This window comes from Perognathus longimembris, chromosome 23, assembly GCF_023159225.1.
Source record: "Perognathus longimembris pacificus isolate PPM17 chromosome 23, ASM2315922v1, whole genome shotgun sequence".
Classification (NCBI taxonomy): Eukaryota; Metazoa; Chordata; class Mammalia; order Rodentia; family Heteromyidae; genus Perognathus; species Perognathus longimembris.
In genome coordinates this window covers 8,138,434-8,154,620 of record NC_063183.1, presented here as the reverse complement: position 1 = coordinate 8,154,620, position 16,187 = coordinate 8,138,434, and the positions used below count along the sequence as shown (strand labels likewise).

Here is a 16,187-nt window from a genome sequence, read left to right as displayed (position 1 = left end):
GTGTGTGTGTGTGTGGTGTTTGCAGGTACTGAGTCTTGACTCCTGCTCTTCCTTAGCTTGTTTTCTGTCTGTCATGGGACTTAAAACTAAGGGTCTGGGCACTGTCCCTGAGTGGTTTTTGCTCAAGGCTAGTGCTCTGCCACTCTGAGCCACAGCTCCCCTTCCGGTTTTCAGGTGGTTAATTGGAGATAAGGGTCTCACCAACTTTCCTGCCTGGACTGACTGAAGTGTGATCATCAGATCTCAACATCCTGGGTGGCTAGGATGACAGGTGTGAACCCCCAGCACCCAGCTCCCTTAGCTTTTTAAAATCAAGGCTGGTGCTCTACCACTTGCACCATACCTCCACTTCTAGCTTTTGCTGATCAATTGGAGATGAAAGTCTCACCGAGTTCTGCTCAGTCTGCCTTAGAACCACTATCCTCAGAGCTAGTCAGGATTACAGGTGTGAGCCATCAGTGCAGCTGGCTCCACTGTTTTGTTTGTTTGAGACAGAGTCTCACCATGTGGCTCAGCTTGGCCCCAGATACCTGACCCCCAACTTGGAGAGAAAGACAAGGCACTGGTGGCCACGACCACCACGTCAGCCCAAGGATTTAACTGGAACAACCGAGAGGGCTGTGTGGGGGAGGGGGCGCCTCACCATGCACCCTAGCGCCGCCTCCTCTCTGATCTCCTCCTTGGACTTTGAGAATTAACCTTGATCATTTCCAGACCCTTCTCAGCCCAGGCTTCCCTGTCTCTCTGCACAATCTGACCACATCCCTCTCCCCAGTCACCGAGAGGGAGGCCAGACATGTGGCTAAGAAGCTTCAAAACGGCCTTCCCAAAATATCCGAGGGACTGGCAGATGGAGATGCTGGGTGCCGGCGCGGGAGGGGAGAGAATTAGACATCAAATGAGAGCTGCCAGAGCACGCAGAAACCGTGTTGGAGGGCAGGGTGGGGCTGGAAGTGTTTTCTGCCTCCTCTCCTCCATTTCAGCAGCTCATGCTCCAAGTAGCAACAGGCCACTGGGCCTGCCGTCCGTCCACCCAGCCATGCCGCAGGTGTCCGCTGGACTCTGGCCTCCCCGCGGAGGTTAGGACAGCCCACTGCACACGCTAGATCAGAACCCCCCAGCATCTGGCCATATCTGGCCATCCCGAAGAGCACCCCAGTGACCCCCAATCTTCCCCCCCCACTTGGAATGCCACTAGCGGTAACTCCAAGTGCCACAGGACTAACATTGTCAGGCTGGCATCTTTAAAGCCTGATGGGGAAACTCACTGAAATGAAAGCCACAGCCAGCTGGTCTCAGCAGCTTGCCAAATCAAATGAAGGGTGCAAACACACACACACACACACACACACACACACACACACACACACACACCCTCCATCCTTAGCCACGATGCCCATGGAAACTCAGCCTCCTCTTCTGCCCCAATCCCCAGCCTCCCTCCAGTGGGGAGGGCTGATGAAAGACAGAGAGACAGAGGGCTCGTGTTTTTGGAGGTGAATTTCCAAACAGATACTCACAGCCAGGGAGGCGTCTGGGCAGGGAAAGGCCCCAGGATTTCAACTTCGTCCTCATTGGACTGGCAACAGCTGGATTCGTAACATTTCTGACAGCAAAGCCGCCAGGTCCATCTGCACAGCAGCACATCAGAGATTCTAGAAAGAAAACCCTGAGGCCATGGGGGCAGGGGGGCAGAGGGTGGAGGAAGAGGAGGTAGAAGAGGAGGAACAACATCCTAAATTACAAGCAGCCCATCCCTCACAGGATACAGTCATTTAGAGTTCTGTCCCTGCGAGAGCGAACATTCAGGACAAAATTCTTCCTGTGTCTATTTACCCATGAGGTTGGCAAACAAGAGTATCCAGCAAAAACTATTCGCATATCTCTCTCTCTCTCTCTCTGACTGTCTCTGACTGTCTCTCTCCCCCCTGTAGTTTATGTGAACTCCTTTTCTCGCCACGTGGTTGGTTCTACACAGCATCAGGAGAGCTAGACAATATCTTCTCCAAACAGAATGCCTGGGACTCTCCTCATCTAAGCAGAAAAGAGGTATTTCCAGAAATCGAGTCATCTTGGGGGTGGGGGGATGGAGGGGAAGTTATTAAACTACATTGGCCATTGGGGTAGGGGTGGAGGGGAAAGCAAGGAAGTTACCAGTGGCTCTCCTTTCAGGAGAAAGGGCTAGAAACGGAGTCATAGCAACATCAGATAATTCTGGTTTCAGTCCCCAGTCCCACAGACTGCACACACACCCATCTCCAAAATAAAAGGCAAGTGGTTCTGGATTAGAACTCAGACCCAATGTACCAGCACAGTAACCCACCTCGTTTAATGGTTCCAACTGCCCTTTGATATATCCGTGATGAAAGCCAAGAGAGAAAGAGAGAGGGAGAGAGACAGGAGAGGGAGAGGGAGAGGGGGAGAGAGAGAGAAACCAGTTTAGCAATATCCCAGCAACTCAAAAAAAAAAAAAATCACAAAACACAAGCAGGGCGCCCCCTTCGCACTCACCATCCTGGGCCAGAAGCGAATTTGCTAACCTGCTATGGCTATTCCCAGGTCTGCTAGGAGCCTCTGCCTTAGCTAACAGGCAATGCTGGGGAAACTCGAGCATTTCGATTCGATTTGCACTGTGCCTGCTATGATGAATCAGAGCGGGTGGAAAGAGTCATGCCATCCAACACAGCCACGCTGCACGGGGCAATCAAACCCTTCCTAAGCAAAAATAACCAGGAAATCAACCCAAAGGACACGCTCAACTACCACGCAGGCAGGCACCCGCCTTCCCCGGTGCCCAGCTTCCAATCCAGCGCCAGGAGGGGGGGGGGGGGGAGTTTCCTATGGCCACCCACTAATAGGGAGGGAGGAGGGGTTCTGGAAAGAAAGCCATGAGGGTGTTGGGTTTTGGGTTTTTTTTTTCCCCCTCTCCTAGTTCCCCAAGCCCTACATTCTTTCCTCCTTTTCCAGATGGTTCTTCTAAACAGCCAAGTAAACCAGGTAGGTTTGGAGTCCTGCAGCCCAGAGATGAACTGTGTGTGTGTGTGTGTGTGTGTGTGTGTGTGTGTGTGTGTGTGTGTGTGTGTGTTCTCTTCCAGGTCTTTTTTATAAGGATGTCATTATCTTTCTGACACTTGTCCATTCCCCATCCTTCCTTGCAAACAAAGGAAGCAGAGGCCAGCTCAGAACTCTGTAGACAGCCTGGCCCAGCTGGAATTTAATAATGTGGCACGACTCTCCTGTTTATCTTTCCAGCTGCCTTCTGCATCTGTCACGTGACCCTGGTTGTCTCTTACAGCCATGACATGCACGTTAACTTTTCATATGACTTTTTAAGTTAAAAATAAATAAATGAATCCACTTAGTATAGAAAAAAAAAAAGGAATTGAGTTAGCAGGTGTTGTGGCTCACATCTGTAATCCCAGCCACCTGGGAGGCAGAGAGGCGGAGGAGGAGCAAGGTTCAAGGCCAGTCCAGGCAAGACTGCCATCTCAACCAATAGGCTGGTCATGGTGGTAAGTATCTATAATCCCAGATGTGCTGGAATCTGCAGGTAAGAGGATCTCAATCCAGGACTGTCCTGGGCAAAAATATAAGATTCAATCTAAAAAAATAGTAATGATAACATAAAGCCAAAAGGGACTAGAGGTATATACTATACCATATGCTATAAAAGTGGCAGAGAATTTGCCTAGCAAGTGAGAGGCTCTGAGTTTAGACCCCAAAATCACCAGTGTAGACCAAACAGTAAATAAAAGGGGGGAAAGTTAATAACAGTGCAAGTGGTACTAACATTAAAATCCAAAATCCTTGTAGTGAGAAGGATTCCTTGCAGCCTGGGAAACAGAAAAAGGCACGGATGACAAACACCTCCGAAATCAAAAGCCAATCCACACACAGAACAGAATCTGGGGACCCCAGGGTGGTGAAGCTCCAGTAGACCCTACGGGGCACCAGGAATCATCTTGCAGATGCAGCTCTATGCTGTCTGCAGAAAGCTGGGTCTTCCTGAGGCTTGCAGCAAAGGAAAAGAAAATGTTTGACAGAGAACTGGGCATGGTGGTCCATGCCTATAGTTCCAGCTGCTTGGGAAGTGGAGGTAAGGAGGACTAAGATCCAAGATTGGGCTTGGTAAAAGTGAAGAGACCTTATCTGAAAAAAGCAACTAAAAGCACAAAGGACTGGACATATGGCTCAAGTGATAGAGCCATGGCCTAGTAAGTACCAAGGTCCTGAGTTCAAATTCCAGGTTCCACTAAGGGATTAAATTAGAAAGTTTGTAAGCCGGGCACTGGTGATTCACCCCTATAGTCCTATACTCAGGAGGCTGAGATTTGAGGATTGCAGTTCAAAGCCAGCCTGGGCAGGAAAATCTGTGCAACTCTTATCTCCAATGAACCACCAGAAAACTGGAAGTGGTGCTGTGGCTCAGTGGTAGAGCACTAGTCTTGACCTGATGAGCTCCGGGACAGTAGTTCAAGCTCCATGACAAAAAAGAAAACAAAACAACAAAACCCAAGAGCAACAACCAACAAAACAGTTTGATATAAAGTGCTTCTTTCTACAAGCATCCAGGCCTGTTTTCCCAAGGAGGACCATGTACAAGGCTATGGAGAACACACCCTGCTGAGTGAGTGTACCTGGCTTTCCCACTCCTAATTGTGGGAGCAAAGAGAACTGGGGGGCAGGAACATGCTCTGCGGGGCCCAGCTTGCAGCCCCCTTCCTTACAGGGACCCTCTGGGTTCATGGGTTTAACATCCATGGGGCAAGCTAGAAGGCAAGGTGGCAACTCTAAGTAAGGCTTGAGGGCCAAACCCATCCCTGAGCCTGTTCCTACCCAGCCCTCCAGCTAGGAGTTGACTGGAAGACTTCTAAATGGTTGACCAGAAGAAATCAAAGGGTTAGCTAGTGCCTCCATGGAATCATGAAGGTCCTTGACCCGTTCTCTCTTTTTCTTCTCTCTTTTTGCGTAGACGAGAAAAGCCACACTTCCGTGGTCACAACAAATGAAGTTCTATTGGAACACAGCCACACTCCTTCACCACCACCTCTGGCTGCCTTCATAGTACAATCAGAACTAAGACAGCTGTGATAAGGACCATGCAGATCGTGAAGGGGAGAAATATATATATATATATTCATATTCATTTGTGTGTGCATGTGCCTGTGTGTGTGTTTGATCTGGAACTTTCCCAAAACAGTTCAACTACTTGTTCTAGAAGGAAAGTCAGGATCACCAAGCTATTCACCTATGAGATGCTTAATGATGCACCCCCCCACACACACACACATCTTCCATTCTGCATTGGAGATCTCACCTGTGCCTCTATCTAAGCAGCTGTATGGTCCTGGGCAAACCATTCCATGTCTCTGTGCTAACAACAGTTGTCAAGAACCACAGAATCAGTCAGGCGCCAGTGGCTCACATCTGTAAACATAGCTACTGGGGAGGCTGAGATCTGAGAACCACTTGGGCAGGAAAAGTCCTGATAATCTCTGATTAACCAACAAAAAGCTGGAAATAGAGGTGTGGCTCGCGTAGTAGGATGCCAGCCTTAAGCAAAAAGGCCAAGCAAAATCACAAGGGCCCTGAGTTCAAACCCCAGAACCAGCACAAAAGGGAAAAACAAAAAAGAAAGAACAGAAACCTCTTGTAATGTTCCCTGCCTAACAGATGTGCGTGTGATTGGAGGGGTCAGGGTTCCCAGTGGTGTCACACAAATAGTGGGCACCGAACGTTTATTGGGGACTATTCAAGAACAACCCCACCCCCACCACCCCCACAGGCAGCATCCGTAGATGCACAGTCAATGTGACCTTCACTGAACTTGACTGGAGGACCTGGGGATTCCGTGAAAGGGAAGCCAAGCCCGAACACCTAAGGCAGGAGAGGTGGGGGAGGCTGTGCTGGAGAGAGACCATAGAGTTCCCGGCTGCTGTCAGCCGGAGGACAAGGCGAGGGGGGCGTGAGCTAGAGGGGCGCCTGGGCGCAGCCGCCTCCAGCTGTGGCTGAGGGGACAGGAGGGGAGTCCCCGGCACCCGGGGGGGGAGGGGGGTGCCCTGTGGGCTTCACCACCCAGCAGCCGCCTCCAGAGCCCGCAGCTCGCGGGCGTGTCGGCAAGGTCTCCCTCCGTGACCTTGTGCTAACCTGTCACCACTTCCCTCCTCGCAAAAGAAAACGTCCCTTCACCAAGCAGCCCACCCCATCCTCAGCCACCCCCCCCAAAATAATCAACACCCCAGGTGCTAGGAAGTTAATCCAGGCTGAAGATTCTTGGGGGAGCTTGAAGAACCAATGGGGGGAGTGAGAATCCCCAACTTCCAGACCCCCAACGCAAAGAGACCAGTAACCGGCCCGGCCACCCGGTGCGCTCGGGTCTCTGTGTGTCCCGCCCTCCCCCACCTCGTGCCCTGTGACCCACGGAGGCGCCCCGTCCTGGTCCCTCCCGGCGGGCGGGAACCGAGGCCTCCGGCTCGCTGCACCCGCCGCTTAGCCGGAGCCGTCACCACGGCAACCGCAGCTGGCGCGCCCCGAGGCCCCTCCCCTGGGGTGGGGTGCGGGGTGAGGGGGATGGGGGAGCCCACCCACCCTACCCCACCCCACCCCGTCCTAGGGAGAGGACGCCGGGCAGAGCCCACCGCAAGCCCTCTAGCCCGGGCTTCGGGGGTCCCTTGCCTCGCCTTCTCCCGGGGCGCACCCCGAGCCTGCCTGCCAGCCAGCACCCTCATCCTCGCGGCAAGTTTGTGGGATCGGGGCCGTGCGCGCCCCTCTCGTGCGCGCTCCTGGGTGGAAGGGCGCCCCCTCCCCACCTGGCCCCCCAGCCCCAGCCCTACCTGGATGTACGCCATCTTCGCCCGCGCACTCACTCCGGCCCGGGCATGGCGCCGCCGCGGCCACTTTGCCCTCGCCGGCCGGGGAGGGGGCAGCCGGCGCGGGGGGCAGGAAGCCGAGGGCAGCCGGGCGGCCCCAGACGTGACCGGCGTGGCGGATGAGCGGCGCCCGCCCCTCGGCCGGCCGCCCCGTCCCGGCCTGGCCCAGCGCGCCCGCTGCGGGAATCGGGGCTGCGTCCCCGGATCGCACCGCGGGGCCACCCGGGGTCCCCGCCTCGGCCTCTCCCTCGGCGTCGCGCTCCCACCCCGGGGCGCTCCCCAGGCTGGGAGAAGGCCGGGGCGCCTGGGCAGATCGCCCGGGGCAGCCGCGGGGACGGCGGCGACGCTGGGGCCCGAGCGCGCGGCGGGCGGGGAGGGGATGGGGCCGGGGAAACCGGGTGGGCGGGGGCGGCGCTCAGGGTCAGCCCAGCCGGCTGGCACCGGGGCGGGCACCGGCCGGCAGCTGAGCCCCGGGGGCGACCGTGCAGCCGAAGGGGCCCCAGCCCAGCCCGTCATGGTGATGGGGGTGGGGGAGACTGGATCTGGGAGGGTCCTGGCCGTCCAGCCCTCTCCCCAAAACGCCTTGGAAAAACTTTATTCCCGCCCCACCCCATCCAATGCGCCTAAGACGGTGGCGACCAAGTGTGCCGAGGCTGAAAGAGGGGTGGCACCGAGTTAAGGTGGGTGTAAGGCGCCCGGAGGGGGGTGCGGCCACGGGGGGCCACAGGGGCGCGAGCCACACGACACCCCTATTTACGCTGCACCTGCCGGAGTTGCGCTCGGGATGCAACAGGTCCAGCGCGGGGCGACCCGGCAGCGCCACCCAGCGTCGTGCGGGGAGAGTGCGCGCCTGCCCCAGAGCGCGCGCCCTGGGGCGTGTCCACCTTGGGGCGTGTCCTCCGGGGGCGTGTCCACATCTGGGGGATTCCTTCTACCAGCCCAAGGTCTCCAGCCCAAGGCCACAGAGCACAGTGTGGCTTTCGACTGAAGGAGCCCGGGGTGGGGAACCTGGCCCGCCCCCGGTTCCTTTCTAAATCAATGTTCAGCGTCTCTGGTTGCTTGGCCAGCTTACCAGGCTGATGTGAGCCACAAGCGTCTCTTCTTCTTCTTCTTTTTTTTTTTATCTATAAAGACGAGATCAGATTTCTGCCTTGCCTATCCTCCAGCGCTGTTGGGGAGTGGGGTAGGGAGGAAGAGAAAATTAATGTGAAAAAAAAGATGACATTCATGCATTGTGTGAGTGTGTGTGTGTGCACTTGTGCACTAGGGCTAGAACTCAGAGCCTGGGCGTTGTCCCTTAGCTTTTTCACTTGAGCCAGAGTTCCACTTCTGACTTTTGGCTGGTTATTTGCAGAAAGGAGTCTCACAGATTTGTTTACCTTAGCTGGCTTTGAATCCTGATCCTCAGATCTCAGCCTTTTGAGCAGCTAGGATTGTGTATTTTTTTAATATATAGTTTGTGCATTTGAAGCCTTATAGAGACTTCTAGTCCTGCTTATGGCACATGTGGGCCACATCTGGAGAGCCCAGCCCCCTGCCTGGGTAGGCCTGGACAGATGTCTGGATGTGTGGGCCTCCTGAGCAGTGATGGAAGGGTGGGGGGAAGAACCACACAGACAGAGACAAAAACAACATACACACAAGGTGTGGCAGAGACGGATGGTCTGGAATTCTGTCTCTCCTAGGAAAGAAGGACACTTGGAAGCTGATTGGTGATCAGGGAATGTGGCCTGGGGTTCCTCCTGTGATGGTTTTCTTCCAAAATGTATCAGCCATATCTCCTTCTCCCCTCCAGCTCCCAGCCCTGGGTGGCAGACACAGGCACATAATAACGGTCTTCAGACGTAGTTAGAGGTGGAAATGGAAACCCAGAATGCCAATTAAACCATAGAATCCCAATTGTAATTAAAAAGTGCCAGGATGGCAAAAACATTCACTGGCTCCCCTGTGAAGAGCACAGACGCTCGAAGGAGACTGTCTATGTGTGCCATTCTGTCTGAGGGGACTGTCCTCTAAGTCACTAGTAATTATCTACCCCAGCCCATGCTACTTGGGTACTGTTTTTGGAACCCTGGGCTACCAATTTGCAAGTCAGGGCAACGAGAACCCTCAGGCTAATGAAATAGCTAGCTGGAAATAAGACAGGTGGTAGGCTCTTCACTGTGATCCCAGAGTTCAGGTTACCCTGAATAGGCGCCAAACTCTCTCCTCCTTATCTGGGGGACAGTAATGGCAGGAGATCCAGATTTCTAGTCCATCATCACCTGTGAACCTCAATTTCCCTCATATACACACTGGATGCCCTTCTTAGAGGGGACAGAGATGGGGTGGAATACAAAACACCCCTCCTTCCTCATGAATATTGCCCTATAAAATTATTTTTTTCTTTTAAACCACAACGAGTAATGAAATAAATTTAGTGGAATCTAGGATATGTAAAGTTAAATCAGCAGTAGCACATGCAAAGGATGTGCTAAGTGCATCAGAAAATGTTGGCTGATGGAAAAAGGAGAATCTAAGCAGAGAGAACTGTTCAAATAAGCTTCCCTGGTCTACATTACCCACACCCATAGTTTATGCTCAATGAGACTTAAAAAATACAAATAAGACCATTCAAGGATTTCTTCTTGCTCAGCCCTGAACCCTGGCATTTGATGTATGGCAAATCAGTAGCTGTCAAAGCATGGGCCCTTGGCAGCAGCTTGGGCAGTTTCTGATACTTTACTGGAAATGCAGGTCCCATTCCACACACAGTGAACCAGAGTGAAGGGAAGGTGGGTCAGTGTGCTTTAATAAACCTTCTAGAAGATTCTGATCCAGGTGTGTCCTCCCCACCCCCATTTCACAGTGCATTAATCACTTTCGGTTGGATGCCAGATTCTGCATTTTTAGTAAGTGCTAAATTCTCTGTCCTCTAGCAGGAATTCCATTGCCCTTCCCTGCTGAATTTGTCTCCATAGTGCATAGCCCCAGGCGACTTATGCTACAGTTTTCATTGTCCTGGTTGGTGGCCTGTCCCCCCAACTAGGAGTAAAGCCTGCAAGCATGGGAAAGTTTGGCCTCCCTCACAAGTGTGTCCTCAAGACCTAGGCCAGTGCCCAGAATGAAGAAAGAGCACTTGGTAATATTCTTTTTTTTTTTTTTTGCCAGTCCTGGGCCTTGGACTCAGGGCCTGAGCACTGTCCCTGGCTTCTTCCCGCTCAAGGCTAGCACTCTGCCACTTGAGCCACAGCGCCGCTTCTGGCCGTTTTCTGTATATGTGGTGCTGGGGAATCGAACCTAGGGCCTCATGTATACGAGGCAAGCACTCTAGCCACTAGGCCATATCCCCAGCCCGGTAATATTCTTAAATGAATGAATAACTGAACAAATGAATGAGTGAATGAACAAATTAAAAACGAATGCTGCTGACAGTCTACCTCCATGCACATGGACAAGCATCCCTCATGAATGTCAACTGTGTTTTCACACAGCCTTCTACATCTGGCCAAGGAAGGGTCACTGGTCCACTCTTCCGGCCTTGGGTGCTGTCCCTCCTTGTTCAGGGCATCATGGGAAATATACCCAGATCCTGAGGCCTCCCATCTGTAATGACTTCACCTTCTCAGGGGAAGATGATGATTGCTAACCCTCTCTGGAGCCACTGCTTTCAAGCAAGGCTCGTGGAAAGCTATGTGTGTTTTCAGGAAAGAGCTTGCTTCCCTGGGTTAAGGAAGGTCTACAGACCCAGTGACTCACAGTTTATTTGCAGATGTTGACAGCCAAGTGGAAACAACCCAAATGCCCATGGGCAGATGAAGGTTAAACAAAATTTGGCGCAACTGAGAGTGGAACACTTTTCTACAAAACTATTAATATGCATAACACGGGTGACCTCTAACGCATTGGACTAAGGGGAAGAAACAAGACAAAGAAGGCCATGCATGTTATTACTCAGTTCATGTGAAGAATCAGAACTAGAAATGCTGTAGAGTTGGACAGAAGCTGACTAGTTTCCTCAACTGAGGGTTCAAGATGGGGGACAACACATAGACAAAAGATTTGGTGTGGGTGGGTGGCTGGCTGATGAAAATGTCCTAAAAAATTGTATTGTAGTGGTGTTTTCATGACTCCAAAATAGATGGAAATCATTCAATTGCACACTTAAAATGGTATGCACATTTTACATCGATAAAGCTGCTTTTAAAATGTAAGTAGAGGTCAAAGTATGGGCGGCTCACACTTATAATCTTTGCTACTCAGGAAGCTGAGATCTGAGGATCAAAGTTCAAAGCCAGCCTGAGTAGGAAAGCCCACGAGACTCTTATCTCCAACTAAACACACACACACACACACACACACACACACACACACACACACACACACAGAGGCCAGAAGTGGAGCTGTGGCCCCAGTGGTAGCAGTGCTAGCTTTGAGAAAAAAAAAGCTCAGGGGCAGTACCTAGGCCCTGAATTCAAGGCCCAGGACGTGCACAAAGAAAAATAAGAGGGCCAGGCTAGCAAGTGCCCTGAATTCAAATCCCAGCACTGCCCTCACTCATCCCCCTCCCCTCCCACACACGCCACACACAAGATTTTGCTAAAAGTGCTTTTAGCTCCGTGTGTCAAGGGCTTCTTGTCAAATTTTGTCTGCAAATTCTGCTTCCTCTCATGCTAGAGATAGTTCTGTGAAAGGTCAATGAAAATCTCCCATCAGCATACCAAATAATATCAAGCGTGTACTAAATAAATGAGTGCATTAAACTGGCCTGCTTTTTATTTGCCCCTGACTAAAGCAATAGAAAGGTCACCGCGTTCTGACCTTTGGAGATGGCTTTCTGGTCGTGCTCACAGAACCTCTGTTGTCCAACCTTGTCCCTGACCTGCTCCAGGGGCCCTGCCTGCCCCAGCAATGGACAAATTCCCCCTTCACAGAGCAGCACCCCCGAAGACTACCGGGGAGAGAGCAGGAGTGAAATGCACTGATTAGCCAGTCTTTGGGGGACCCGCAATCTCCATTTCAATGCAATCAGCGCCGGATGGAAGGAGATTCAATCCCAAAGCTCCACCTGGACCAGCTGCCGGGGCAAGGATGGAGGGGAATGGAGTGCTCCGATTGGCCCAGCCGGAGTCACGTGCCCCATGGTGGAGTTGAGACAGTGCACTACCATTGACAGTCTGGCTGGAAACATAAGGGAGAAGAAAAGGACAGTTCCTATAGAGAAATAAGATGAGAAGACCATTACCAGGTGGCTTTAATTATTCCTACGTGCAGAAAGAAAAAGAAGAAAAAAACATAAGGAGTCCAGATATCCTGTAGTTTAGTTTGCATCATAACCAGAAGTATGATAGGTGCTCATGGAATATATAAAACTCTACTTATAGCTTATATTTTGATTTCTTCTGGAAGCCATTCCTGTGCACACCTAAAGTCCGCTCTCTATTCAAGGAGATTTTCAAGTGCGAAAGATCCTGGTCACTATCTCTGACCCACACAGACAGGAGGCTTAACGCCAAAATACCTTCTGCTTCTAGTCTTTGTGCTCAGGTAGAACCAGCAACCCCAAATTTGCAGTCCCTATAAAGTAAAAATGTAGACTCCTTCATTCACTGTGAAGAATCTTCAGCCTTGTGCTGGTGTCTCATGCCTGTAAATCCTAGCTACTCAGGAGGCTAAGATCTGAGGATCAAGGTTCAAAGATAACCCTGGCAGGAAAGTCTGTGAGATTCTTACCTCCAGTTAACCACCAAAAATCTGGAAGTGGGGCTGTGGCTCAAGTAGTAGGGTGCTAGCCTAAAGTGAAAAAGCCATAGTAAGAGCATGAGGCACTGAATTCAAGTCCTAGTACCAAGAGGCACACACACACACACACACACACACACACACACACTTTTTTTCTTCAGATGATAACAGCTGTTCATTAAAGCAAGAACAAGGCCTTGGCCTTTTTCCTCCATTCCTGCACTCTCTATTTTGTCTTCCTCAGTCCCTTCTTATCCAGTATTGAACCCTGAAATGCAAAACAAACACTCTACCTCCCTCTGCAGTTCAAATCTAACGCTAGTGCAGCCAGAGAGCTCTTCAAGGAGAAAAGGAGTCACGCGTTCAGTAGTTTTATCCTTTAAGTGTGTATCATACTAGAGGGGAATGAAAATCTGTAACCAGAGTCCTAGTCTAGAAGCCCAATATTTTGGGGGGCGAGAGGGAGGTTTCCAATAAGTCAGGTCTAGCCTCTTCCCCCAATATGCCAGTAGTGGTGAATGGCAGAGAAAGATTTATTTAACTCAGTGCAACACAGGGAGAGAGGGCGAGCAAGCATTTTCACCCATATCCAGGGTAGGATATGAACTTTAGGTTTAAATGAAGAACTGGGGCTGGATATAATCAATCATATGTGTGAACCACTGGTACCCAGTTCCAGAAACACCATCTTGGACCACATGTGTGACAGAGAATTTGAGGCTCTAAGATCCTGAAATTCTGCCATCTTGGAAGGCGCCAGCATTGCACCCAAATTCTCATCCTCAGTTTGTGACCTTGTCTCCAAAGACCCTGATACCAATGGTGACTCCACAGGGACAGCCCCCTGGCCTAGATTCCATCATCCCATCCCCTCTTCAACCTGACATCTTGTGCTTTGGCTTGGGCTGGCCTTGGATAATGATTCTCCTGTTTCTATCTCCCAAGTAACTGGGATCACAGGAGTGAGACACTGTCTCTGGCTTCTTTCTGAGTAGAAGTCTTACTGAATTTGCCCAGGCTGGCCTCAAATTGTGATTCTCAGATTTCCATCTCCCCAGTAGTTGTGGTTATAGATCTGTACCACTAGGCCCAGCCCCAACACCTTTGTCTTTAAAAATGAGAAGCCTCCCCAAAGGGAATGTGGCTAGCCACATCAGGACTACTGGCACAGCTCGAGTGATAACTAGACTTCTGATCTCTTGACATGGTGAATGGATTCTCCATCCACTTGGATCCAGTCTTCAAGAAGTCAGCAACTTGGCAAAAGAATGACGTGAACTTTAATGAAATCTCCCAGAAATGAAAGCAACATCTCCATTGGCCAGTACAGGATCACATGGTTCCTCCTAGCTGCAAAGGAGTCTGGGAAGGCAGGAAATGGAAATTAGGCTATTCTTTGGCTCAGTGACAAACTGTGATGTATGGTCTGAGGTGAGCCCACTTGTACTTGGAAAAGAGAAAAAAACCAACAACAACAGAACAACAACAAAAAGAAGCTGTGAGGATAGGTAACTTGTCAGCAACATTATCCAGAACCTAAAGCTGATCTCCTGTTCCTAGGGGTTGCACATCAGCCTGAGTCACAGCTAGTCAAGAGTCAACTGACTTTTCTGTCTGATTCTCAGGGTTTGAGCTTTAGCTACCATGAGAAACTTCCAGGGAGAAGAATAGAAGTGTGAAATTGTTCAAAGATTGGAGGAGTTGGTAGCTCAGTAGTAGAGGTCCTGCCTAGCAGGACCTGATTTGATCTTCAGCACTGCAAAAAACAAAAACAAAAACAAACCTAATAAAAAAAGCTAAATCATACATCATCTATTTGATGTTACTCTAGATTTATATACATTTTTCATTCCAAATAACAACAGATTATTTTTAAATGTAACACTGTGATACCATCTTTTCCTTGACAATCAAAACTTACAGGACCATGAGTTGTATATGTCTCCAAGGCTCCATTTACATGGTTCCTCATCAGTAGTATTTACTAGCGCTATTCAGTGCACAACCCGCTGCACTATACCTATCCATTCACAATAGGTTTAATCTACCTGGCCCTTGATTTTTCTCATGGGAAAATAGGGCCAATTATTCTAGAATCATTCAGACAACTTTCTGAAACCCTCTGTTATGACAGACCATGTCTTCATGAAGAAGAGGAAGAAATAACCAAGAGCATAGTCAATTCAGGTGGTGGTAGTGGTAGTAGTTGTGGTAAAACACCCTTGCCAACAATCTGGAACACTCAGACCTTGCTATCACAAAGAACAAAGAAGTAATCCCCTTGTTTTCAACCAGCAGGACATTGGTTCTTGAAGGACATTGCTTAAGGACACTGTCCAACACTCCCCCCCCTCTTCTCCCCTGAGTGGCTGTGACCTTTCCCCCTGTCTGTCTCAGCCCTGGAGAGAAAGAGAGGCCCTTATTACATTTTCCCAGCCTGGGGTTTAGCTCCATAGCCACCTCCTGTCATTTGTTTGTCTGATGGGTCTTATTTCTTCTATGAATCTAATTAGGATCTTTTCGAGAGTTCAGCCTGGGAGCAAGGGAATTAAAACTATGAGTCAGAGTGGGAGCTGCCCAAAGCCAGGCGAGGTGATTGTCTGCTGATTTATGCATTTACTCATCTCGTCCACAAGTCCCAGCCATGTGTCCTTTGGGTGACAGCCTCTGCTGGCAGGCAATGTACATGCAGAGAAATGGAGGCTCTGTCTCCAGGGTTCAATCACACAACCCAGATTGGGTTCCACTGAAAGAAGTGCCACAGCCACAAGTCGCCTTCCATTTTCCTCTTTTTCAGAGGAGTCAAAGGGAAATGGCAGCTTCCTGACAGGTATGGAGGCCGTATAGCTGGTTCTCACTGAGAGGGTGTAGCACCAGTGGGTGTATTTAAGCACCAGAAGGCTACAAGGCACCAGTGGCTCACGCCTGTAATCTTAGCTACTCAGGAGACTAAGATCTGAGGATCCAGGTTCAAAGCCAGCCCCAGCAAAGAAAGTCTGTGAGACTCTAATTTCCAATTAATCAATAAAAAGCCAGAAGTGGAGGTGTGATTCAAGTGGTAGAGAGGCATCCTTGAGTGAAAAAGCTAGGGGACAGCATCCAGGCCCTGAGTTCAAACACCAGTACTGGCATTTCTTCCTTCCTTCTTTCCTTCTCTCTTTCCTTCCTTCCTTCCTTCCTTCCTTTTTTTTCCTCTCTTTCTTTTTCTTGTCAGTGGGGCTTGAACTCAGGGCCTGGGCACTGTCTCTGAGCTTTTGTGATCAAGAATAGCGCTCTACCACTTTCAGCCATAGTGCCACTTCCAGTTTTCTGGTGGTTCATTTGAGATAACAATCTCATAGACTTTCTTCTGCAGGCTGGCTTCCAACCATGATCCTCAGATCTCGGCCTCCCAAGTGGCTAGGATTACAAGTGTGAGCCGCCAGCACCTGGTTCAGTACAAGCATTTTTTAAAAAGAAAGAAAAAGATGCTCAAAGTTACACCATGCAATGTAGGACCCTGGATTGGATTCTGGAACCAAACCAGGACATTCATTGGTGGAGGGTATGGAGAATCCGGGTAAAGCCTGATGTTGAGTGAGCAGTGCTGCAGAAATG

The 16,187-nt window shown here is 50.5% G+C and overlaps 1 protein-coding gene across 1 annotated transcript in view; it reads right to left on the bottom strand.

Moving 5' to 3' along the window:
• Syt17 (synaptotagmin 17) overlaps positions 1-6,982 on the bottom strand; it is a 46,459-nt gene extending 39,477 nt beyond the window's left edge. The window contains exons 1-3 of the mRNA XM_048332654.1: positions 6,834-6,982; positions 2,324-2,341; positions 1,521-1,669 (exon numbers count right to left, since the gene is read on the bottom strand). Coding sequence (XP_048188611.1) covers positions 1,521-1,669; positions 2,324-2,341; positions 6,834-6,848 — 182 coding nt within the window. The 5' untranslated portion in view covers positions 6,849-6,982. The remainder of the gene's footprint in view (positions 1-1,520; positions 1,670-2,323; positions 2,342-6,833) is intronic.
• Positions 6,983-16,187: the final 9,205 nt, after the last annotated feature.